The sequence below is a fragment of the Manis pentadactyla genome, chromosome 1 (assembly GCF_030020395.1).
Source record: "Manis pentadactyla isolate mManPen7 chromosome 1, mManPen7.hap1, whole genome shotgun sequence".
NCBI classification, from domain to species: domain Eukaryota; kingdom Metazoa; phylum Chordata; class Mammalia; order Pholidota; family Manidae; genus Manis; species Manis pentadactyla.
This window is the reverse complement of record NC_080019.1, coordinates 232,166,764-232,193,662: the sequence shown is the minus strand read 5'-3', so window position 1 is coordinate 232,193,662 and position 26,899 is coordinate 232,166,764. Positions and strand designations below refer to the sequence as shown.

The window sequence follows — 26,899 nt, the reverse complement described above, 5'->3', positions numbered from 1 at the left end:
TGCACACAGACCCCCTTCCCAGCTCCATCCACTGCATGATCCTTTCAATGATTTCTAACATGGAATTTAACATAAAAAGCGGACCACTATTCACAAAGGACTTGTCCCTAAATCCGAGGTTCTGGCTGATTCTGACAGGTACACCCTTAGGAGCCCCCTTCCTCATGTGGGCACATGCCCACTGAGGCTGCTGGGCCCCTGCACTCATCATGTTCTCCTAATTGCCTCTCTCCACCTCGCTGAGCACATGCTTCTCAGCCCTCGGGCCCTTGCTTATTGTTTGTGAAGGTCCAAGGAGACGTGGAGGTAGAAAGCTGTCCGTTAACTGTATGTTTCTCTACAGAAAGAAGCACTTGTTCAGCTGTGAGTGGTGCTGACAGGGAGGAGGAAGATGCAACAGTATTTTGAGGGTGTTCTGAGGACACTGTTGTTCCCAGGCGGGCAAGGTCACAGCACCCACTTCTCTGCCCGCCTCACTGCCCTGAGAGGGCTACAATCTGAGCACTGGCTTTCTTGCTTGCAGCTGGGCTTATTTAAGAGGAGAAATGAGTGTGTGAAAAGAGCCAAAGGGAGCAGTTCCTGGCACCCCAGGGGTAGAAGGAGGACCACGCATGTCAGGTGCATTGCCAGGGTCTCCCCCAAGGGGCAGGCGGGTGAGTGGCAGGCTCAGTTTCGCTGCAAAGCAATGTGCTGCTGGCGCGTCTCGTGTAGAGGCATCTTCTAGACAAGGGACTCCTACGAAATCTGCACGTAAGGGTGGTGACATTTCAGAAATGCAGAAGAGCAGGCTGTGTGCGGTGTACCGCACTGAGCCGCCGTGACCTGGAGTTCACAGAAGACTCCACGAGGGAATAAGGTAAATAAACCGATGTTACATAGACGAACGAGCAGAGCATTTGTAATAGGTGGCTAATTTCAGCATTAATTACTCCTTGGTAATTACCGAATGATTGCTGATTCTGCTCTCTTACATGATAGATGAAGTCCAGCAAGGCACATTAGAGAAGAGAATAAACATTCGAGAGCTAGAATGTAAAAGAAATAAAAAGGGAGGTGGGGGAAAGTGGCCGGCTCAGAGAGTGCGGAGGGAAAACAAGCCAAGAGTCTGTGGTTTCAGCCAAGGTGCCTGGACCTCAGCGACTTCCTGTTATCCATCCAAAACTTACATGAAAACACTTAAAAACAAAAAAGATTCTTTCAGAAAGGTTTCAGGTTGTGATGGGCCGGGGTTGGGTGATCAAATTTGCATTAAGCTTCTCAGCGTACATTATGAGGATTTCTATCGTTGCAGCTTCTCTCACCTCTCATGCATGTGCATCCCTGGTCTGTATTTTGAAATATAAGCTAGCGGCGTGGCCTGGGGTTTGAGTAGACCTTTGGTGCTAATTGTTGAACATTTTCTGAGAGCCTCAGAGAACCATTTATTTCCCACGCCATCCTCAACCCCGCCAGCCACAGACACACCAGCAGTGCGTGAGGGGTGCCCTCCTGGAGGGGGGGCCTCTGGACAGCCGGGCCTGTCCTTCCCCAATCCAGGTAGAGGCAGTGTCTGCGATGGTTAAGAGCAAAGGTTGTGGAATCAGATGAGCATGGATTCAGATTGCTTCAGGGCTAGTTGCTGACCTCTGTGCTTCTGTGTCCTCCTCGAAGAGTGAGCACATACTGGGGGCCGCCGGGTTGCCCACACGCAGAGAGGTGAGGTGAATCACAGGAAGACCGTGCCTAATGTCCCCGAGTTCCTAATGGCTCCTGTAGATGCCCGTGCCCGTTTTAGGAACACCACTCTGGGCAAGAGGGGTCCAGCTTTTGGTGACATTTCATGGAGCCGAAAGTCCAGTGAAAGAGAATGCAGCAAACAAGTCAGAATTCAGCAGCGATGACTCTTCTGAAGAAAGTGAAGGCTGGTGGGGGGAGAGGAAATGAGTCTAGATAGCTGAACCCTTAGTGACACGCAGGACCTGCCATGGAAAGCTGGGTGAAAGGTGCACCAGGCAGAAGCGCCACACATGCAAAGGCCTGGGGGTGCTGAGTCGGGGAGGGGGCTATGAGCCCCACACAGGAGAGGAGGGGAAGGGTCAGCCCGCTGGAGCGGCAACAAGGGGCCTCAGGCAGGCTAGGGCCACTGAGGGAGAGTCTTGGGGTCCGAGCAAGAGCTCTGTATTTCAAGCTGTTTCAGGATTTTAAGCAGGGGGCTCATGGTCTGCTGCCTAGATGGCCCCTCCAAGTGCCGTGCTGAGCCCAGATAGCAGGGAGCAGATGTGGGGAGGCGGTGGCTCTGCCCTGGGAGGTGCTGGAGGCTCGGGATGGGGCTGTGGATCTAAGTATTTTTTAGAGGAAGGACGGAAGGAACATGCCATGGCTTAGCTATGGGGTGGGGACAGTAAACGATGGCTACCAAAGGTACTCCTGATGTTCTTGGCCTAACCGGGCAGTGGCGCCGAGTGCTGGGATGGGAGAGACCCGCCCAGGGAGGAACTGGTTGGAGAGGGGATTCAGGAGTGGGCCTTGTCCACGGTCGGTGACAATCCTCTTGGTCATCCCCACGGGGGTGCCGGGCTCCCACTGGCGGCGGGTCTGCAGCTCCGGGGAGAATGCTGTTCTAAGCCGAGCGCCCTGAGGGTGCCCGCTCAGCTCAGCCCTCCCAGGGTGCCCGGGCTTCTCCTGCCACTGCCCCTCTACACTAACGATCCATCCCTCCCATCCTCCTCACATGCATATGCCCTTCCTCCTCTTGGGCCTGTTTTGAAAAACCTCAAGATTGTGGATTTTCACTGTGACTTTGAGGATCAGAATGAAAATACAGACAACTAAGAAAATCTCCTCCAAGGGATGTGCTTCAACATCTTCACCACACCCTCAGCACAGAAACCCCAGATAGGATTTACTGCCCGCTGCCCGCTGCTCCCCCGTGTGCCTGGATGTGCCAGGGCCATAGAGCGCTCTCTCCGTATTTTATCAACATGGCCTTTGTCTTAGCTTGTCCACTGGGTCTGTTTGTCTCTGGAAGGCCCTCCCCTCAGAGGGACCCCAGGGTTTGCCTACTAGAGATGAGGAGGCATGTTTTCTTCCTCATTCAAACACTGATTGCAGCTGTCATGCATGGAGAGAGACCTACGGGCTCCCGGTCATCCGCCAACCCTCTTCAGAACCGGGCATTCCCACCGCGCCCGCCGCCGGGCGGGGACACCTGGGAGCCTTGCAAGAATGGTGTCCCAGATGGGCATCCCTGCCCGCGGCGCCGACCTCTGGGGGGGTGCCAGTGTGCTCACGGGCCCCACGCCCGGGCCGCAGGCTGCAGGGGTGCTCCCAGGCTGCTCCTTTGAGGCCCATTTCTCCAGGGTGGGTGGGGCTCTGACCCTGGCCCTGGCTGGAGGGTGGGGCCGACAAGACCAACAGAACATTTTTTCTTAACCAATGAGCACCAGGCGGAGCTGTCCTCAGGAAGCCAGAACCACATACCCCCAACCTGGTTTGGGGTTGGCACACCAAATTCAAAGCAGCGGGCCTTTGTTTGGAAATGCCCTGGAAGGGTCCCAGCCCCTTCTGGACAACAGGAGGGCCTGTGTTTCCTTACCCTGAGCCCGGTTTTAGACACTGGGGGTTCCATAAACACTGTAGCAAGAGCTGTGACAGGCCTGGCTTCTGAAGCCCACGTACCCCCTCGGATTTGTTTGGCTAGTGGGCACTGGCATGAGCTAAGCTGTGAGGGTCTTTATTTAGAGGCAGGGGAGGGAATGTGGATCTGTGCCCATCCAGTGTCTGCAGCTTCAAATCTCCCTGACACCTGCCTGTAGGATAAAGTCCAAACTCCTTCCCACGGTCCTGTGTGACGATCCCCTGCTTGCTTGTCCCTCAGATCATCCAGCCCCTGGTGTCTGCCCTCTCCACCAGCTCCTTCCTCCTGCCATTCTGTGATTATCAGTTCCTGGAAGGTACCAGACTCTGACCCTGGCCTTCACTTACCCTCCTTGCTTTGCTGGCACACCCTGCAGCCCCTCTTCCACTGGCTGAGTGGCCCCATCCTGCAGGGTTCAGGGGCTCCGCTCTGCGCTTTAGTGTAACACTGGCTGTGCCATTCTGTGGTTGTCTGTTTCTCAGACCTCCTGGGGCCCAGGAGGCAGGGGCTGAGCTCATCTGGACAATCCCTGCTTTTCCGGGGCCCTCCCGAGGCACCCGGAGAGCCTCCCTCGGTGTTTGAATGAAGGGCCCCTCCTGGGGACCCCAGCTGCACTCGGCTCACCCCCTCCCTTCTGACAGACCTAGAGCAAAGCCAGCTGGCCCCCGGCTGCAGAGGAGAACTGCAGTACCCTGGACTCGAGATGTAAGTGGGGTCCCCGTCCCCAGGACGAGAAACCACGTCTACCCGGCATGTTCAGAAGGCAGGTCTCATAACCACAGGAGGCTAGAAGCTGGGTTTAGCCTCAGACACATGAAGGGCAAAATTCTGAAGAAGCAAAAGGCACAGGTTAGGAGACTCCACCTGCCACCTGGGAGAACATAAGCGAAACCCGTACCCTCAGTGAACCCACATGATCTGTCTTTAAAGTGGGCACACGCACTGCCACTTCTCACTCTCAAGAATAAATGTGACTGAGCCGAGCAATGTTGAGCAAATTTTGTGTCCCTTAGTAAGCACTCAAAAATTAATCATGAATATTGTTGCTACAATTATAAAAATGGGACAGCTTTGAAATTTTGTGGTTTATAGTTTTCCCTTTAGAAATAAACTCACTGAAGTGAAAAAAAAAAAGGCACAAAATGGCATGCACCCCTACAGAGGAGCCCCGTTTCCCTCAGGGAAGGTGCATATGTGCGTGTGCACAAAAAGTCTGGGACCACATTCTCTAGAGGGCTGACAGAGGTTACCTCTGCAAGGTGGGTTAATGGTTGATCTTCATTTTATCCCGTTTGCTTGTCTGTTCTGTAGCATGAATGCATTACTCATAAAGTGGGTGATGGTAGCAAGGAGACAGAATGTGTAGAAGGAGAAAAAAAGGAAAGCAATTAGCTGGAGGCCAGGAGGGCACGGCACACGCATGCCCCTGGCTGTGGTCACCCCATCTGTCACTAAGCTGGGCTCTCCCTTGGCAGGATTTTTCACCCAGATCTCCACGTTGGCTGACGTGCAGGAAAACGTCATGGAATACCTCCATGTCCTCAGCCGGCCCAAAGTCATCGACCAAGAGCACGACGTGGTGTGGACGGAAGCGTACATCGACAGCACCGTGAGTCGGCTGGGCCCTGGGGGGGGTGCGACCCTGGAAGGTGTTCCTTCCAGAAGATGCCATTTGTGTCACTCTTCCTCAGGAATGGGGTTCGTTTCCCTTTGCTGTACAGTTTGTGTCGCTCCGTGGGCAAGCGAGGCCCATGAAAATCCTAGGAGGAGAGAATATAACCAGCATGTCTGGAAGGTGTCCGGTCAGCACAGAAAACTCACTTTGGGGTCACATCTTCTCCAGTCGCTTTTCTTTCCTTCCCACATGTGCACAAATTCAGTCGTAGCCACAGTGATGGGCATGTTGGATCCGGTCCTCGCCGTCTGAGAGGCCCAGTCCTGGTGGTGAATCCTTGGGTCTCACCTCGGGAAGGAAACCAGGGCTGAGCTCTATCAGTGACCGGACATCCCCGGAGAGGCCGCAGGGGCCTTTCTTCCCGTAGACAAGTGGGTTGTTGGAACTGCGGCCGTGGGCACGTCCTAAAGCCGGATTCCAAGCCAAAGGTTTTGATGCTGAATTAGCTTAAAAGGAGGAGCTTTGCCAATCATCAAGGATTGGCCCAAAGGCCGGGTTTCTTGTGTCATTGCAGGGTGATTTTTCATAGTGAGAATGAGTCTGGTGGGAGTGGCGTCTTTCACGTATTGACTGTAAGTGTTCTCCCAGGGCCTCCCTCCCCTCGTTTTTGTTGGGATTAACATCACATTAATCACTGTGACCCAGACACAGCTGGCCTCCGGAGTGATCTCAGTGGCTGCTGTGGGCTGGCTTGCTCCCCACGTGCTCTCTCATTCCTGCCACATTCCTGGCAGCTGCAGGGCAGGAACGGCGTGTGGGGGCCCATCTGGGGTTACACCACAGCGGCCCCCCACCTGAAGTGCACAGGGGACTGTGGAAATGTGGTCTGGTCACGAGGTCCCCCACCCCCAGGAGGTGTCCCAAATGGAGATGGGTGGTGAGCTGCAAGACCCTCTCCAGTTGGCAGGGAGTGTCGGGCCCCAGCTTGGTTTAGAATTACGGAAATGAAATAACTAAGCCGCCCCATCGACACCTGCACCAACTGACAGTAACAGCCGCAGCGATAATGGCAACGGTCTCATCGCTGCTTCCCGCACACTGTGGTTGAGTCGGGCAGGCAGAGGGCAGTGGGTCCGGCCAGGCCTGGAGTGATCGCCCCACCCCGTGGTTCTGTGCACCAGCTCTCAACAGCAAGGCCAATCAGGTGTTTTATTTGTTTCATCAATTTAAAAAATACATAAAACAGAGTTTCTAGGATTAAAACTTTATGGTACCAGCACCTAGACAGACAGATCAGTAGAATAGAAGGTCCAAAAAAAGACCTACTACGTATGGAAATTTAGTATATGATAAAGGTGCCGTCTTAGATCCGCAGGGCTAGGGTGGGCTTGAAATAAATGCTTTTGAGAAAACGAGATGGCCATTTTGGGAAAGATGAAAGTAGTTCCAGTCTTCACACCATGTCCAAGAAAAAGTTAAGGTGGATCAGAGATCTCAACTGTAAAAATTCAAGCACTAGAACAAAACCTGGGGGAGTTCTTCTATAACCTGGGTGCAGAGAAAGGTTTTCCAACAAGGACTCCCAAATCCAGATGCGATAAAAAGAAAGATAAATAAGTTTGACTACTCAAAATAAAAACAAAACAGAAAACCAACTTTTATAAGCCCAAAATCACTGTAAGCAAAGTCAAAAGCCAAATGAGAGAAAACATTGGCAAACCACAGCACACATAAATAATCATCTTAACATATGAAGAATTTATAAAATTTGAGGGGAAACTCCCAAAATTCCTATGGGAAAAAAAAAGTGAGCAAAAGACCTGAGTGGACAATTCACAACAAAGAAAAATGGGTCTTAAACATATGAAAGATGTACAACTTTACTCACGGTAAGAAAAATGCAAACTTGTGAGAGACCGTTCCTCAGCTATTAGGGTGGCAAAAGTTAAGAACTGTATCCTCTGTTGGTGAGGCTGTGGGAGAAGAGACATTCATGCATTGCTTGTGGGGAGACAGAATGAGGGAATCTCTGTGAAGGGGGCTTCACACTTACCCTTTGGCCCTGCCACCCCAATTCTAGGCATGAACCCTGAAGACGAACTACCAACAACATGAAAATATGCCCAAGTTTGTTCACGCAAAATTGCTTGTAATTTAAGAATATTGGGAGTTACCTAAATACCCAAACATAAGAGATGGATTGGATAAACTGTGGTACGTATGTGATGATGGAGCTTTAGAGTTAAAAACAAGAATGGAGGCAGTTGCTATTGGTTTATACAGAATGATCTCCCAGGTACTATTGTTAAGATGAGCAAAATGCAAAACTCCAAATAGTGTTCTAAGTTTTACGTGAGAAAGAAGAGGAAATAAGATATTGTGGATCTGCTTACTTTTGCAGAAAAAAAAAAAAAAACACAGATTGGGTAAATTAGAAACCAATAGTATCAGTTACCTGCAGGAAATCGGGGGTGGGGAGGGAATGCAGAGGAGAAGAGGTCTGGAGGGGAGCCGTCTCTGATGGTTTTGTATAGTTTTGACTTTCGAAAGCTGGCTGGTGTTCTATGCGTGCAAAAACTAAAATCAACAAGAATAGGGTAAAGAAAGCTAGCAGTGAATGCAACCAGAACTAAATGAACTACGTTTCAGATGAACAAAAAATTATCCAGAAAGGGTGGGGGAAAAGGAAGAAGCCTTTTGAATGTAGTGTGTACACAGTGTTGCATTTCGAGCCCAGTACTTTGACTGCCCTCGGCTTAGTGGGAGGTGGAGAGATTACAGCAAATGAATCTTAAATTTCCTTTTGTGTTCTTTGCGGTAGCATGAGAGTAGTGATTCTGAATCTATTTTGTGAGTATGGTAGGACGGAGCAAATGTGTAAAAGGGGGGAAGACAAGGCAGACAGACACCTGTGGGAAGAGACTGGTTGGAAGGCGTCCGAAAGAGACTCCACCTCTGTCCATAGAAGGGGCCCGAAGCAGGGCGTCCGGGTAGCAATGAGCACATCTAGAACCCAGATCCCAGCTTCCACAAACCACTCCTCACTAACAGGGGCCAGGGTTCCTTAGAGAACTGCTAATTTCGGGACTTGGGCAGGGAAGATACCCCCCGCCGTTCTACAAAAATGCCTGGAGTATTTTGTGCCAGAAACTAAGGGAGCGCTCAGACTAAGAGCAAGGCCATGCCAGCAGGACAGTGACGGTGTGAAAGAGCTCCAGCTGGTTACCTCTGGGCAGCTTAAGCCTCAAAATAAGAAAGGACGGGAATGGATTATTGCCTGTTGAAGGAAACAGAAATCCACGTGTCCTTACTGACAGGAAAAAGGATGAACTGATATCACAGAGATGAACTAACTACACAGGTAACGGCAGGTGGGAAGGAGTGCAGTGCACCCTGGGATGCCGACGGGTGAATGTGGGGATGGGAAATTCACCGCTGGGCAACTGTGTTGGCCGAGACTGACTAGGGCAGAGGTGGTCAGTGTTTGCTAAACCTAAGGGGAGTTTTTGAGCAGAATATTCTCATGGTCTCAAAGAGCTTCCCCAGAGATTTTTGACTCCTTATACATGTGGGGGGAATGGTATCTATTTAGTGAGGAAATCCAGGCAAAATCTCACGTGGATCATCAAAACTAGTGTCCCCAGTGAGAGGCCAACGGACCTGGTGTCTTTGTAGAAGGACACATCCCCTTATGGAGTGTTCCGGCTGAGGGTACGTGACCTGAAGGTCGTGGCACGGCAGAGGATAAAACTTGGTATTAAAGTGATGTATTGCTTTAGATAATGCTAATCAGTCAGATCAGTTGTTTAGATTTACTAATTACACACATGCACACATATGTACACAGGCACATCCATGCACGTGTTTATGTATGGATGGCAGAACCCATCGCTACTCCAGCTTTTCCACTAAAGCACAGGTGAAGTAAGTGATCTGGACAAGGAGTTGCACAGGGAGTGTCTTTGAAGTCTTATGCTCCATCTTAAACATTTCCTTGAAATTTGCATTCTGTGTCATAATCCTCTTTCCCTACTTTAAAATAAATGAATGCTTTCAGTGGCTGATCATTGAGTGAAGTGGATGTGCCCGGATAGCAGAGCTCACTCACCCCACTTCTTCCAGATCCCTTGGATGTACGTAAAACTAACCCCTCAAAATATGCTTGTCCCAGAAGTGATAGCTCAGCATTGCCACCTGCTTTCCAAGCTTCTGCTGTATCTTTGCAAATAGCCCTGATAAATGAACCCCCTACTAGAATGTTCTGAGGGTTCCTTCTCTTCACACTGTGGTGTGTTGAGAAATCTGTTGGATTGGTGAGGACAGAGGATTCCATCTTCCTCTTTCCTCAGTCTGTCCAGTGAGGAGGAGCCAGTGGCTGCTCCAGGGTGCTTCGCTGGCCAGGGAGCGACCATCTCTTCAAACTCCTTAATCCGGGCCTGGATTCTGCAGGGCGAGAACAGAGGGCTCCTGTCACGCACGTGGGGTCAAAATAGGATTTTGTCCTGAGAGGGAAAGATAATGCCAGGAGGAAATACAAGCATGGCCTCCTGCAAACTGTCAAGCGGGAGTCTCAGGGCTTCCACTTCTGCTCTTCCTCATAGCATCTCTGCTCAGCACTGATGGCTCCAGGAACCTGGTTTTCTTTGAGACACTGTAGCCCAGAAATGGCTTTGCTTCCTTTAAGAATCAGAAGATTTGTAACCCTTCTGATTTATGTGATTTCTAGCAAATGCTAAGGAAATAGCTATTCATTGATCATCTAGTAAATCTGGACACTTGAGCCCACAAGTTTGCTTTAAATATGGGTTTAAAAGTCTTCCTTCTCCTTAATTGTCTGATGGTCAAAGAACAAGGAATTCCTCTTTCCTTGACTCACCAACGGCTGAAAACCCAGCAGCACTGACTGTAATTATTTAACTGATTTACTACTTAAATGAATAGCTTAAAATGACCCCCAAGTATAGTACTTGCCCTTTTTATTAATTATGTATTGATATATACAGTTCTGGGTCTGGACAAGCTCAAGTTAAAAGTTTGTGAACCGAAGCTGAGTTTGGAGTCTTACACATGTGAGTCGAGGATTGTGTTGAACCAAGACTCATCTAGAATCGAGAATGACAAACCTTTCTTTTCAGAGCCTGTCCACCCTGCCTGTTAGAACCAGTCTGATGAAATGTTCTGTTTCCTGTCTGGCTGTTCCATTCAATTTGCTTTCCTGGTGAAGCCCAAATAAATGAATGAATGTTAACAACATTAATTATGTTAACTCTAATAAGATCTCATGTATTAACTGACAAAACAGCAAATGCCAGAATTCTGAAATTCCAGGGCTCCCTGCCTGAATGCAAGTCACACACAATCATTATCTCTTGGGTGCAGAGCAAAATGCCATCAACAGTGGAATTCGTTCTGTTTTGTAAGCAAATGACTGTGTTTTCCAGTTGGGTCCTGATCATCTCCGGGATGTTACCCAGCCTGCTCTGCAGGGTAGGACCTGCCCCAATCTGAGGACCGTCAGCCTCCCTGATCAACCCCCCCCAGGGGAGTTTGCACAGACCACAATGGACCGTAGAAGGGAAGCAAAGAAATCTTTTAGAAACAGTGGGAATGTGACCATTTAAAATAATGAGAATTCATTACCAAGCCCTGCTGCCCCTCCCTTTTGCCGGTAATGCAATCCAGTACGCAATTTGCAGGGACTTGAAACCAATTTCGTTACATTTGCAGATTGGACGTGTATCCCTCCTCCTCACCCCCCACCAAGTCCAACTTGGAGAAAATGCTTTGCACTTGATAAATGGCACATTTATTTTGGTTTCCCATCTAAGAATGGCACCTAGGCCATTTAGGAGTCGTTTGGGTGATTGCTTTAAGCTACAACATCTTACTGCCTAAAGCAATTACTCAGGGGGTCAAAGCCATCATAAGGAAGTTGTTGGGGCTTGGAACTGAATTTACTGTATTTTCCCAAGACACCGCTGCATATCAGAGAAGTTCAAATCATCAAAACAAAAAGATGCACGTATGGAAAAACATAAACCAGCCTGCCGGGTTGTGGAAGACAATGCCATCTGCATTACAGGGCATGGAGGAAACTGATTATGTTGGGACCTCTATTTCATAGCAGATGGGTTCATTAAATTTAATAGCCTCCAGAGCCTTTAGAAGCCGTGTTAAAAACATGTGGAGCATGCTGTGACACTTCACTTCTGGTCCTGCAGTCATTATAACTCTGGCACAGACTATAAATATCACAGTACTTTATTTCCATTGAAAAAGATTACTATTATAATTATTTTTCTTTTTTGTGTGTGTGCCAGGAGATGGTAATGTTAAAAAGGAGTGTATTCATGATTTCTGGTACATCCAAATAATTTCCTCTTCCATTTGATTCTACAGTTTATTAGTTTTTTTCTTGTTTAGCTCAACATTTTTTTTCCTTGGCATTGGTGTTACTGACCTATGAATTGAAGGTATAGGATCATTATCTTCGGAAAAGATGGTCTAACAACCTGTATGGATCGCTGCCGACTAGTAGAAAAGCTCAGGACTGAAAGTAAAACACAAAACCTGGATTTCAAATGTGTTTTCCTATTTTTAAGATTCATTGTTGTTTCTGCTATTATGGTATAATAATTTGCAACTGTCTATAATGGAAGGACAGCTTCTAGAACTAGATAAGATCTTTTAGAAACGGATAAGATCATGAAGCCTGAATAATCATTTAGCATGATAGATTTTTCAGCTTTCTTTGCTTACCAGTGCCAGCACCGGACTCCAAGTGAAGGTCCAAAAGGGAGTTTGTCACCTCGTGGAGCAGAGAGGCATGACCAGATTTAGGGGTCAACCCTGTGCAATTTCAGCTTGTTCCTGGGCTCTTGGTTGAATCCCCAGCCGCTGTGTCTGCAGGGTGGCAAAGGGGGCCTCTGCTGTCCGCTGGTTTTCGTTACCTTTCTAGTCCTTGATTTCCCCTTTCTCTTCCAGCATCTATAGCAAGCCTATGATTATGATAGGCCTGTTTGGGTCTCAACCCCATACTGGGAACTTCTATTTGGTGGCCTAAATCGCCGAGTGGGGAGAAACCAGTCGCAAAGGAAATTGGTGTTGGGAGGACTGGGTCACAGAGCTCTGCCTGCAGCTTGTCTGTGGAACCCCAACCCACTCCCATGCCCGAATCATGTGTCCCACTGTATGGTGTTCAGTATGGTGCTGTATTTTTAAGCTATGGATCCCTTTACCTAGTCAGAGGTTTCCGTGGACTCTGATATGTAAGACATAGAGAGGCCGAGCTACTCTGGTAGACACTGGCGGGGCGCCTAGAGCCCCAGGTGCCTGGCAACCTCCTAAATGCCTCTGGAGGCTCTAAAGCACCGTCTGGCTGTTCCCCAGCACTGCAGAGCCCGGGTGGTATTCCAAGTAATGGCTGCGTTGGCCTCTGAGAATGGCCAGTGGGATTCTCCGCTGTGCCCCTAAGTTTATGACAGCGCCCTGGGCTGGGTCTAGTCAGGAAAGATGGTTGTGTGGGTTGGGGGATGGCGTGTGAGGCTGTAGGAACAAACCAAACAGCCTGTGCTTCCTTTCTCGAATACCTGTTGTGGTTTTATATCCTGAAACCAGCCCTCTGGGGCCCCCCTCATGCGTGGGTGTCACATGGTCTCCTCCAGGTCCCACTTTACGTGATGTCCCTGTTCAAACAGAGAGGAACTCAAGTGTTTGTGTATCTGAGTTCACATCTGAGCAAGTGACGTAAGTTACTGTAGCCCGCAGCTCCATGCAGGTTAGGCGTCCACCCTTTGTCCGGTCAGCTGTGGCTGGAGAGGGCCATGTGTCAGACACGGATCAGGGCCAAGCGGAGCAGGTTCCCTAACAAAGAGGTCCGAGTGGGAGGAAAGGAGTCCGAGGGAGCCGGCGTTTCTGGACCGTGTCTTTCTGTGGGTTGCGTCCCCAGCTGGTTTCTGGGCTTCACTCCCAGGCCCCGTCTCCTTTCCTCGGCTTTGAGTCCCAGCTGTGCCTACCTTTCTGCCCCAGTTGCCCCAGCAGGCACCCCCCCCCGCAGCCCGGCATCCCCCCTGCCCCCCACCCCTGTGCCCCTGCCCTTCTGGCATCCGTCATCCTGTGGTGTGGGTTGGGGGAAGCCCTCTCCCTGAGCCTTCTGAGAGCCGAGGCAGGTCTTTTGTCCACCGCAACCAAATCCGTCCTGCTTCTTCGCCCTCATGGCCCAGATGTTCGGGTGACTCAGATTCTCAGAGCTGATTCCCACGCTTTGACATGGTTTAAAGGAAAATGAACACATTCCTCTTGTTACCAGCATGAAGAACAATTGAAATAATCCTGGAGAATCAGCCTGCGGTTTGATATGAGCTGCCAGTTTCTCTTCTCTTGTTGGACACAGGATTCTCTCCACGTAGAAGCTGTAATTCTCTTATTCTGTAAGGATTGCCGTGCCAAATATAAATACATTTGTCTACGAGGCCGTGGCTCAGAGATACCCTAGATAAGAATATTCCACCTGACCTGGGCTCTTACGCTGTTTCTGTTGGAAAATGGCAGAGCACCAGTCTTTTGCCTTCTCTTGCCATGCAGACAATCCTATGGCAACCACGGGCTCCTTCAACCTCCCTCTGCTGCTGACATGTTCTCCCACTATACGTCCAGGCCAGTGGGACACTCAGTGCGAGTTCCTCGGGGGAAGTTCTCTCTTGTTCTGAACACAGAAAGGAAAAGCAGAGATCATAGTGGATGCAGGCAAAAGAAACAAATTCTCAAATAAGTTTCCATTGTGTTTACTCAGAAGATCTGGAACATTGGCATCTTTGCTGGTTGACGGAAAGAACTATCAAACCATCTTGCAATTGATTTCTCTCAAGTGATCAAATTAAAGGCGGCCAGAGATAAAGCAGAGTGACTGTCCCTCCCAGGACTGTGTCTCTCCCACTCAGCCTGCTGCTATGGGGGATCGGTTCCCACAGGAAGGCCCTGCCCTGGAGAAGGACAGGATTTGGGGGCACTGCTTGGTCATCAGTTGTCCTCCTGTGATTTTCCAGGGGAAGGGGCTACCAGCAGGGGTGTCCTCAACATCCTACAGGCCAGGGCCACCACGGGACCAAACTAGATGACTTTTTCTGTCTGCCTCTGGAATATATTTCAAGGCCCAGTTTGAAACGGCTTCACAAATGCTTGAGCCATTTCAACTGTCAGCCAGTAAGTCAGAGGGTCCAACAGGCAGGTAGGCCCCCTCCAGCTCAGAGCCCTCGTGGAGAACCGACGTCCCCCGCAGGCGAGCCACCCGACAACCTGGCTCCTGTCCTCCCCTTAGTCTTGTCGTCCTGCATGGCCCTCCTCCATTCCACACTGCCCCCCAGCCTCACCTGCTCACAGATTTGGAGCCGGAAGTCCCGCCCTGACGTTGCCTCACACCTGGGCACTGCACGTGTTCTCTCTGCAAGTGGCAGCCTCTGCCTTCCCGCCAGTGGGAAGCCTCTGGGTGGATCCTTTGTGCTCAGGTTCACTACTGCCCTGGGAAGCCCTCCTTGACCTCCTGGGACCCACCCACCCAGTCTAGAGTGGGGCCCTCATGATATACTTCTAAAGCATTTATCACCATCCCAGAACTCCTCATCCTGTATGAAAAGTTCTGTATTTATTCCTTATCTCACTGAACTACAGACACCTTGAGGAGAGGATGGTCTGGTTCCATGTGGTACCCTCAGCACATGGTCAGGCACACAGTAGGTGCCCAAGAAATACTTGGCTGAATGGATCTCGTAGAATCAACATCTCAGGATTGGAAAATATCTATGTCTCATAGACATTAGGTAAGAGGGACCTCAACTCTAACATTTGATTGAGCGTGCTGCATACTTGCTCATGGCCACATTGGTACACACGTGATCAGTGCGTTCATCTTCACCACGTGACAGGGATTCTCCCACAGGTACTCGGCACCCCCCCAAGGAAGCATCTGCCACATATGTCAAGGAGTTATGAGTTCACATGCCTGTGGTTGGAGGAGCTAAGTAATAGCATCCTGAGTGACAAAGGTGGTTCAAAGTCAGCCATGTCATTGTTAAGATAAAATTACGGTACATTTGCTCTATACAGTTCCATGCCATAAAAATTACCCCCTGTTAAAATACAACAGGGTTTTTAAAAAAGATTTTGGCTCTGCTAGACTCCTGTCTGGTTGTTGGGTATATAACGGGCACACAGGAAATCCTTAAATACAATCCCTTCCGTTTGTGTTGCATTTCCTGGCTTTCAAAGGGCTTTCCTGCATATCGCCTCCAAGTGCCTTCCCATAGACAGCAGATCCGCACCATTGCCAGCCGACCACACTCCCTCATACTCACAACTTCTGACCTTACTGGGCAAGAGATTCTTCCCCATCTTCATCTCAGCTAAAACGTCATCCCTCATGTGCCCATGGACTTTGCATCTCAGCCCCCTGTCACTTTCCTTCGTACAAATCATGATCACTTATAACTATTGCAATTATTTCAATTAAGTCCTTTGACTTTTTTCCCCTCTTAAAAAATTATTTTGGGTCTATCTTCCCAGGAGTAAAAAGCACTGGGGACAAAGTGTGTCTTGTATCCCTACAAACTAGTACTGTGCCTGGAACATAGTGCCTCACACTCAGTATTAACTCAGGGGAGCTCAGTGGGCTTATTCTTAGGCATACCACCAATCTGCTTTTCCACTCCTCTATACCTGTCCTAAAAAGGTATAACAAGACACCAAGAATTTGGGAAGAAATCATAAAGAACATCGGCAACAAAGTGGATGGTGGTTCCAAGATTGAGCTTAAAATATTTTCCTCGAAAGGCAACTGTCACAGTTGTTTTCCCATTTGAAAACGTAGAAGAATGGTCAAGTTCAGGTCTGAAGCAATTGGTTTTTATGAATGCCAACTTCATCTACTCAGTGGCAGTCACTCATTTTAGATAGAACAGGGAACTTTGGGAAATGAACCAGATTTCTGCAATGTGCCCTTTCTATGCATATTGTTAAAAGCAATAGGTTGGGAAAAGGGTTGATTGCTCAAGGCACGTTGTTTATACAACATTACTTAGGCCTGATGGAAAAGTTCCTAATGGTGGTTTTCTGGCTAAAGATACGGTTTATGGATGAAGAGTGGAATGTGATTTTTGGGGGGGATAGGGCATTATCATAATTTAGGTGGACTCCGAAGATACTTGATACTGGGAGAGGCCAGGAAAAATATTCAGGACCATGCCACTTCTTTAGCATTAGCATTCAGTTCTGCATCAAAATGTAAATGCCGTCTGCTTTTAATTACCATCCTTATTCAGGCCAAGCTAATTACTCTGGGCCAGACTGGAAAGGAAAATTCCCAGAAAGTCTGATGTGATAGAATGGTAGTGTGTTTGCTGAAGAGGATGCTGAGAAATCCTTAATGAATTAGTGTTTCAGTATAACTTTTGCAAGAGAATACCGAGAGAATCAGAGGGGGAAAAAAAAATCCTAGACTTTTGGCAGCTGTCCAGCATCATAGCAGTTGACAATCTGCTTCTTATTTAGTGTTCTGTTATGTAAAAGCGTGGAACTCTCAAGAAATATTGATCACTGCATGGTAATACATATGTAACAAAACTGTGCTGTGTTGAAAAAGCTCTCCTTTTAAAGTGAGATTACTGACTCTATTTTGTTATTAAAATGTGTGGATCTTTTTACTTAGCAAATAATGTGGTTTTGTTAAACATAAGTTATTTAAAGGTTAAAATAATCTTAATTTTAACTATTAATATTATGAAGAACAGATTTTCAGCCAAGTACAACAGAATGCAAACAAGAACAAACTTGGGGGAAAAAAAAATTGGTGGCTGGGAACACAGAAACGCATTAAGAGCTGTGTCTTGGCCATAATACATAGGTTTGCAGCAGCCCTTTGCTTTATTGGCAGAACCACACATTTTTGTAAGGTCTGTTGATTTCCCCAGACTTCGTGGAATCGAGATCAACTTTGTCAATTACCCATTTCTCTTGCAATGATAATCCAGTTTAGGGCTGAATTAGCAGCACTTTGAGTGTTTGGACTTTGTGGCCCCCTTATCCAGCTAGATTGCTCCTCTTCTTTAGTTGTCTGCAAATAGGAGAATCTACTTTATGTCCACCATTGTTCTAGGGACACTTGGGGAACCCCATGTACGGTTATCTAGTTCATTGACCAGACATCTACTAAGCTGTGGGTCAGTCCCTGTGCTGAGCACTAGGATGCCGTAGCTTTCAGTTTTAGGAAATAATAGCTTATGTCCCTGCACTAAACAATCCAGGCTGGTTAGGTAATTTAAAATTATTGAATTCGTTTTGGTAGCTATTGGTAGTCTCCCATATTTAGTGGGGAGGGCTATGCTTCCTCTCCCTTACCGTCTTATTACCCGGAGAACAAGGCTCAGACAGACGCGGCTGTGACACAGACATTTATGAGCAGCATACACCAAAGCCAGCAGGCTGTTCTGAAAGCTTAAGAAGCCCCAGCTCTCTGTTCTTTGAGATGTTCTGGAGGCATCTTGCATCAAAACAAATGCATTATTTATAGGAGTCAGTTAACCTTTTATTTGGAGTCGGAAGACTGAGAAACCTGAGTCAGCAGCTGAAGGCCAGACTGTTTAATGATCAGGCCTGGGACACTGTTCCTAACGATGCAGGCCACTGGGCTCCCCAAGTCCTGTGGGTTCATGCAGAAGAAAGCACGGCCTCTGTCTATCGAACCAACCCATGCAGAGGGGACACCTGCAATTCACCAATAAAAAGTCATTGCTTGTGTCCATTAAGGTAATTGACAAGACCTCTGGTGTTGGTCAGAGAGAACTAGCTTTATTTAGCACCTGCTATCCTTTGCTTAAATACTAGCCAGAGTATGTATTCCTGACTAGGGCAATTGACTTAGCTCTGAGATAGAGATTAAAATCAGCACATATATTTATGTCACACTGTCTATACTGAAGTATTTACAGTAAATTACCTACCGCATGACAGCGTCATATACAATCAAGCGTTCTTCTTTGTCAAATGGGAATAATAATGGTGTTGATCTGAATGGAGTTGTGAAGATTAAAAAATGGAATGTTGCTTAGCACCCAGCCAGGCAAGTTAAAATGCTTCATAAATTCTAATCATTATTTTCTAGACATTCAGAGTAATATTTATTTTTCTACACATTGAGTCTTGTAGAATGAATTCTGCCTTCTTTTTAATTTAACCTTGCCAAATTTTCACTCTCTGCAAAAGAAGAGAGAGTGGGTCGTGCATGTATGATTTCCCTTCCCAGAAGGCATCTCTGAGAAGCCTTGATGCTTTGCAGCCATGCTCATAATCAGAGTGGGTGTTCAGCCATTCCTGCCTGGAATTCGGCTCTATTCCTTGCTCGGGAATGAGAAAGAAAAGAAATTAGTCTATCGATTCCACTGACCCTCATTGTCTGAGAAGTCGGCTGTACCTTTTAGAAACACCCAGAGTAAGAGGAAAGACAGTGCCGGATTCTGCCTGGTGCCCCTGGCCAGCAGGTGTGAAGCAGGCAGCTTGGGAGGGAAGGCTGAGCTGTGAACATCAATGGCAAAATCTTTGGAAACATTTTCCGTGCAGCCACCAGGTGAGACGTCACTTGAGCAGCACAGCAGAAATGACTGGGGCTCCAGACCCACCAGTATGGGGCGGTAAAGGTGCACCCCGACCCTGTGCTAAATGCTTTCTTGCCCCTGTTGGGGGTGGGTGGGTGGGGCTGTGATCTCCATTCTCCAGGGGAGGAAGACAAGGCTGTGAGAATCTGAAGCATTGCCCTAGGAGATGGGAATGAATAGGATTCAACCCTGGGTTCCTGGCCTGGTGTGAGGCCTGTGCTCTCCTTGCAGCGCAGGAAGGTATCACGTGCAGTGTGTGCTCTGATAAGCAAGCCCAACGGGCTGTCTTGCGGCATGCCCAAGTCATTAAAAATACCTGATAGGAGTTTGGAAATGTCCTTCCCATTTCCACAAGGCTGAGTTACATTGTTCCTCCTGACTTCAGAAAAACTCATGGTGCCTGCTTTGAGATATGAAGACACGGGTGCCTGACCTGTCCTGAATTATATTCCTCATAGCATTGGCAACCCAAGATAGGAAACTTTAAATTTGGCAACGTGTATCTCTCACACGACGAGCTCTCTGCGCTCTACCACTTGACAGAGGGAAAGCTCTGCTCGTGGGCCTTGTAAAAGAAGCCACAGCATTCCTGGGGTTCAGTCTTGAGTCATAACAATTCTGTGTGATGGGCTTTTAAATATCCCAGAATTTGCATTTTGACTGCGTTATACATCACAGGAGGGTTTTGATGGTATTACCACGGCAAAATGCTGTAATCACATCGTATAATTTATGTAACTCCAGCTGCTGTCCCTGTGTCAAGAAGCACGATATTCTATTCCTGATATAGACACACACAGCTCCTCTCTGGAAGAAAATTGAGGGTCCTCAGTCCAGCTCCTGGGGGGCATTTTAAAATAACTTTGAAGGGAAAGTCTGACCACCTTGATGGTTAGTCAGACAAGTTAAGCAATGAGTTAATAAGTAGATCAAAGCTTCAAATATGAAAGTGGGCATGCCAGGGCGTCCCAAAGGTGGCCATGCCAGGGTGTCCACATCTTAGAGCTCAAGGCAGAGAGCAGTATGGGAGGCCCTGCATTGCCCACAGCAGCAAGACCTTTGGCTCCAGCTGGTGGTCTTCCAAGAGGCTGTTCGATTGACCTTGATGCTTAGAGTGTGTGTCTTCCTGAAACCTTGCCTCTGGTCTGAACCTTTGCTGGCAGACCCTTCGGATGGGACCAGGAGGGGAGGCATCTCATTACCAAACTCTGCTTTCTCCTCCCCCAAATAGTCAACTTTCAGTTATTTTTCTTTTTTAAGAGTAGATGATCAGATTCAACCTCTCCCCTCCTTGCCCAGTCATGGCCCAATGGTCACTTCCACAACAGAATTCCTCAGGGAGGATTCAGGCACACTAGGATGTGAGAGAGGGGCCCCAGGGCCTTGCCTGGCATGAAATAGAGGTGGAGAAAAAGGACTGTGTAGAAGAAAATAGGACAAATGAGAAGTCAGGCCTGCCTCCTGAGAGAAGAGAGGGGACAGCAGGCTTTGCAAGAGGGCTGAGGGCCGGACGGCAGGAGCTCACGGCAGACAGAGGCCTTTCCAAAGGCAGGCGTCACTCTTGTTTAATATTATAGTATTTTCTGTGCTGCATCTGAGCAAAAGCCCATCGCGTTTTCTGAAAGGCCTCAGACTCATTTGGGGGTGAATCTGTAGTAAATCCAGCTCTTGACAGCTCTACACATTTGGAACAGGGACGAGGGTGGTGAGGTAGTCCGCAAACGGGTGAGTCCCGGAGGGTGGCTGGAGACCTGAGAGCACCGTCCTTCCCAGCGTCCTCGCAGGCACCGTCAGAACCAAGGTGCTTCCCCCCGACACTGGATTGACCGCCCCAGAAACCCAGACTCACTGTCCTTTGTCTTGTCCCTCCGTATCTCTGTGCCTCTGCATTAAAATGGAATTCAAGTCCCATCTTCCTCTCGGCTGTGAGCTTTACTCGCTGATTTCATTGAACAAAAAGAAAGACAAAAACAACCAAATCAGACCATTCCCACGTGACCTTCTCTCTCCTCGTGCGTGTTTCCTGTGCACCCACATTTGAGTGAGTGTGAAGAGCTCACACCACAGGTCGTGACCATTGCCTTGAATTTCAGAGCAATTGAATTCTGAAAAGCTCATTCGATGAGTTGTGGGTAACAAGCTATCAAGGTAACAATATGATCTCAGTCTCTTCGGTTAAACCACCTGATCAGCCCAAATCCATTGCTTTGTAAGATTTTCCAACCCCTATCGTTAATTAACTTAGGGCACCACTAGGGTTTTTAAAGAAATCTTAAATCACCATGAATCTTTGGTTTTTCTCTTAAAAACTTGGGCCAAAAACACAATTTATGTCTATCCATTGAAACAGGAAGGTTGCTGTTTATAGGCTTCCTTTTCCTTGGCGACCCCCTACGTCTTCCTGTAGCCCTCTGACAACGACCACTTTACGCTGCTGTCTCCCCAACACTGGCACTACTGTTGCCATGCACTTCCCTGTGGGCACCCTGCTGCATTCTGGGATTCCATATTGTCTCTAATCTTTCCGTCTTGTGATCTCATGTGTCAATAGTGACGTAGCTGAGGTCAGTCATAGGGCTTTGTAATCCGTTTATTTTTGTACGAGTGTTGGCCATTCCTGATCGTCAGGAAAGTTGCTGCTCAGCGTAGTGGATCACTGTCTGCCCTTCTCTTTCTCGGTCTGTTGAGGTGAGCAAGGACACCCCTTGCCTGACTGTTCAGGAAGTTCCATCTCCACTCAGGTACTCAGTGTCTAAGTGTGGGGGAACAGGTGTCAGGGTGCCCAGCCGCCCGACTGCCCTCGAAACTTCTGATGTCCCTGTCGTGAATGTAGAGTATCCATTGGGGGAACCAGACAGAGATGCTCAAAATATCACCTTTGAAATTCCCCAAATGAGCAGGTAATGGGAAGTCTGGGGATACTGAGGAACTGACCTGCGTTCCCCTGAACACTGTGCGGCAGTGCACACTCCCTAGCATTTCTGAGGCTCTTGACAGCTGAATGGACAGTGGGAAAACAATCACTGAACTTGGAGTTTGAAGACTGAGGCTTAAGTCCTTGCTGTGCCCTTCATGGGCCATGTACCCTTATGCAAATCCTGTCCCTTTCTTGGGCCTCAGTGTCCCTGCTTCATAGGATCAGACACTACATAAACTATAATGTGTAATGCAAAGTTAAGGCGATGATACTATGGATAATAAAAATATTCGTATTATGATAGCCATTACGGTAAAGACGCAGTGGAGGGAATTTGTCCCCAATGCAAGTATTCTGAGATATTTAATTCTAAAAGTTTTCTCCATCAATTCTCAGTATGTGGTATATAGGAGACATTTAATAACCTTTATTTAGCAAAAAATTACCATTCCCTAGAACTACAGAATATTGATTGGGCAGCCAAAAATAATTTTAATAATTGCACATACATTTATTAAATACATACTATTGGCCAGACACAACTCAAAAAGCTCGACACATCACATAACTATATGTCAAATTATCTCTAAAGGATGTAACATTGATATTTAAATATAAAATTAAATGTCTTTAAGTATAAATGGGTAACAGTCTTATAAGATAGGTGCTATTGTTATTTCCGTTTGCAGATGATGAAATTGGGGATTTAAAAGTTTGAATAACTTTCCCAAATATCCATTAAGGGCATTTGTTTTAAAAATTGTAAGTGTCAATTCTGCAGTAGAGTGTAAATGTTTTAAAATAAAACTGGTGAGTTATTTGAGCTAGAAAACACTTGTGTCTGAACACCCCTGATTGCTCCCTGCATAAACACTGAGTGGTGTGATGTTGGAATTCCTTTATGATAGCAAAGGGGCATGCCTGACACTGTGAAGTCATCATCACATGTCTCGTTCTGAATAAAGTGTGTGAGCACACCCCAGACCTGAGATCCCCCGGATCTGTGTGCACTGCCGTATTCAGTAAGTAGGCAGGGTAAATCCACGAGGCTAAGGCCCAAATCAGACTGTTTTGCCAAACATGTTCTCTCCCTTCTTAATTGAGAAACCTATGGTTATTTGGATGGAAATTTAATCTGTGCCTCTGATTCATTTACTCATTACTCACTAAATTGCTATTTAGTTCTAGCTACATGAGCTGTTTGAGCTTTCTCTAAAGCTCCTCTAAACTACAAGTAAATTATGGCCGCAGTCCGTGTGGCCAGTTTGGGTCCCCTCTGAAGTGAGCCTGGCGTAATCCCATAGGCTGAGGAGCAGAGGCCACCCTGCTTTGTTCTCCCAAAGAATTGCAGCATGGTGTTTTAGAAGAGTTGCATGAGCTTCTTGTATAAGTATTTGTGTCACCGGTGGAGGAGGCAGGGATGGACCATGCTGGTTAGGAGCACAGCCTTTGCGCCGGAGGGCCTGGGGTCACAGGCTCTGGGCCACTTAGCAGTGTGTCACCTGGGACTGTTTGTGCAACCCCCTGTGCCTCTGGCTTCGCCCTGGATTAAAGGGGGACAACTGAGGAAGCGTTGTCTCCCAGGGATCTGCCTTCTCCCCTCTCACCGACTAGTCCTGTGGCAGCCAAAGCAGGGTTATCTGCTGCAAGTGCCAGCCAGCAGTGTAACATCCATGTGCTGTTTATCGTCCATGTCGGGGGCACCAATGCACATGTCCCGGGGGCCCTGGTAAGGTGAGTGTGCAGAGCGCTCTGAGAATGAACGCCCAGTGGTGGGGGTGCGGGGCGCTGTGCTGTCCTAGCTCATGCATGCACCATCTCAAGGTATTCATTTCAGAAACTTTAAAACCAGCCAATGGCCAAAGGAAACTCCACAGGCATAATCTGCCAGGGGCTGGAAGGTCTTTATGCATGACCGTGCCATTTACAACTTTGACCCCCCTCCCCTCCCACCCTCCAGAATGCATTTCTGTCTTCTGCAGACCGTCAGTGCCCCAGCCCCTCCTTTCCTGTGCACAAGGGCTCTGGCAGCTGGAATAGTGGCAGAACACCCCTCAGTCTCTGTGCACTGAGCGCTCAGCACTCTGTTCCCACTGCCACGCTGAGCTGGCCCTGTGCCCAGTGTCCTGCAGTCTGGGGGCAGGAGCCCATCACCCCGACAGGGATTCTCTTCGTTGGCGTTGCTCAAGGCTGTCTCTGTTGCCAGGCAGTGCCAGACACGGTGAAAGGGGTTGTGGAATCTCAGGTTGGTTAACCCGGAAACCCCTGCCCGAAACTCAGAACCCTGGCTTTTCCGGTGTCTCCTGCTGTGCAGTTAACCGGCCACAGCCCCTGGACACATGAAGATTTTACTGTCCAGTCTTTGTCCTTGTATTTTTCTTTAAATTTCTGTTACGGATAGCTTATGAAGTTCCTCAAAGAGGAGTCAATTCCTCTGCGCCCTACCCACCCAGCAGAACGCCTGCCCAGGGTAGGTGCTTTGGAAACACGTGCCTGACCGATTCATCTGTTTCCCTCCATCACCAACAGCTTGGTGACATTCACGTATGCGTGGCATAATTTGGGCATGCCCCAAAGCTGCTCACACCCATTTCTTGGTCTCATTCAGTGTTCAACAGGAATAAAAGGAACTGGCCGAGGGTGTAAGAACCCCCCTAGACCCCGGTGGGGGAGGGCAGCCGCTGTTTGTATTCCGAGAAGGTGCAAACGCAGACGCGGGGATGAAGCAGCCAGGAAGAGAAACCCGAGTTCAATTCACTTGGGATTCGACACTTGCCATGTTTAGCCTCGTGGCTTAAATTTGCATAATCCTTGTAAAAAGAAAAATTAATTATTTATGACTGTAGCTTTTAACCAAACGGTGCATTTAAAGTAATCACTCTGGGTGATTTAAATAAAATCTTTTCTGTAAGCAGTTTATGCTCATTAGAATGAGAAAACTGTTGGTTTATTCAATTAAAAGGACATTATTGCCACTTTAGAGTCTCTTTTTTTTTCTATTTCAGAATAGAGGGCAGCCACATTGAGACAGATGGGACTTAATTAACTTGTCTCAAAAGTGACCAGATTTTGCTCTTTTTTTTTTTTAGTTTTAAACATGATAGATTCCAAAAGTCTTTTCAAAAACCAAACCATTATTTTAGAACACTCAGGAAGTTCTGTCCTTTACTCTGACAGACAGCAGTGGGGACAGAAATAAGTTTGTTTCCTGGCAAACACGAGAACTTCTTCTCCAGCCCAGCAGGAATGGAAGAAGATGGTTCTAACCAAAGCTCTCCCATATCAGGATCTTTAAAAACACACCCATTTCACCTGCTGCAGGCCACACCATTCACAGAAAGAGGCTCTTCCAGTGACGCCTACCGTGGTTTCAGGGTGGTATTGTATTTTATGCACTACTTAGTTCCCTGGATGTCTGGGGTCCATGATACATGCTGGAAAGCTTGACACTGGGGGTGTTCATCCAGAGCAAAGCAGGTGTGGGCCCTCCTGCATTTTGGGGTAAAGTGCCTGGAAGCCATAGACGTGCTTCCATCCCAGGAGCAGGACCCAAAGCTGACATGGGCAGCCCTGGCAGCCTTAGTTTTAGGGGGTAACGAACGGGGGGCCTGCGGGATGGATTGGTGGAGGCCCGCTTGCTTTGTGAAAGCCACTTGGGTTCTCTGGGCCTCTAAAATAAGGTGCTTGAGCCGCATCACCATCTTTTTTTTTTTTTCTTCTTAATTAGCTAATCTCTTTCATCCACATGAAAATACGACGGCCGCCTTAAGTAAAATAAATTTAAACAGCGCTGATTAAATTGTAGCCAGGGTGCTCAGTCTGTGTGGTTCACCCAGGGCTCCCAGAGTTCGGGGGCTCCTCAGAGAATTCGTGAACCAGTGGTATGGAGAGCTGGCAGTGTGCTGCCTCCGTGGCTCAGATCTCTGTGGTTGTGACGGAAGCCCAGCTCAGCCAGACCCGTGGCACTAAGGGGAATTTGTGGAATCATAAGACTGGAGTGGCAAAGTATAGATCCCTTTAGGCTGGGTCTAGGTGCTCAAATGCTGTCAGGAACGTGCCTCTTGCCATCTCTGCGTGGCTTTATTCTCAGCTGAGACTTTTCCTCCCCATGCGGTGTCAAGACTGTCACCAGCAGCTCCGGGTTTGCATCCTATAAAGGAGCCCGTCGTCTCCTTATGGCTCTAGTGGGAGGCCTGTGCTACCACTCATGGCTTCACACAGGTGCTCGTCCAGTCCCAGGGGCCAAGGGAAGGTGGGTTCCGGTTGGCCAGGTGTGAGTCACCTTGGATCTGGGGGAGGATAGAGGCAGCCCCCGTCCAACCACAAGAGCCGAGAGGAGGGGGTGGGTTTTGTCTCCCAGGCCAATCAAAGTGCTGGTCCCCAAAGGGATGGGTGCTGTTCAGGCATAAAGTAGCTGCTCTGTTCAGCTCCCCTCCAGATCTACCAGCATCTGAGTCTAAGCAAACCCTGCTACTTTTCTTCTGCATTTGTAGAGATTGTATTCAAGTCCGGGTGATAAAGGACTTGTACCTCCATGGAGAATAAACTGATATTTGTATAATAGGAAAAAGGACTGAGGGGTCGGGGGATGGGGTGGAGTGAACAGCGATGACAGAAAATGGAAAATGCCCCCATCTCTCTAGGCAGTGAAGGAATCACTTATTTTTGTCCTGTTACTCGACTAAGAACTTGTTAGGTCACCCCGACGTCTCCTGAGCTGTACTGAAGTGGGAGCCAGGAGTGTAACGGGTCTTACTCCTCTGCCTCCTGTGCTCTCCACAGCTGTCTGGGAAGAGTTCCTTCAGCTCATGTTTCCACCAGCTCTTGTATAAATGCCCAGAGTTCATGGCCGGTGGAGCTACTTGAGCTTTATAAATGTAGACATTGGAGATATATCTTTGCTGAAGGCTTAATAGTGAGCGCGTTTTGGCCGTGTGACTCATGCACACCAAACCCTGACCTCAAGTGTCTTCCTGAGAGAAGCAGTTCCCAGGGCCAGACCATCCGTGCATTGCAGATGGGGCCAACGCGCTGAGCTGGGGCCCTGGTGAGCACGGTGGCCCATGCTCAGGACGCCTTTGGTCTCCATCAGCGTGTGCGGCGGTTTTGCA

The 26,899-nt window shown here is 48.3% G+C and overlaps 1 protein-coding gene across 1 annotated transcript in view; it reads left to right on the top strand.

The window, feature by feature from the left end:
• The window catches only part of CACNA2D3 (calcium voltage-gated channel auxiliary subunit alpha2delta 3), a 717,352-nt gene that overhangs the window by 477,075 nt on the left and 213,378 nt on the right, over positions 1-26,899 (top strand). The window contains exon 13 of the mRNA XM_036878109.2: positions 5,092-5,225. Within this exon, the coding sequence (XP_036734004.2) occupies positions 5,092-5,225 (134 nt within the window). The remainder of the gene's footprint in view (positions 1-5,091; positions 5,226-26,899) is intronic.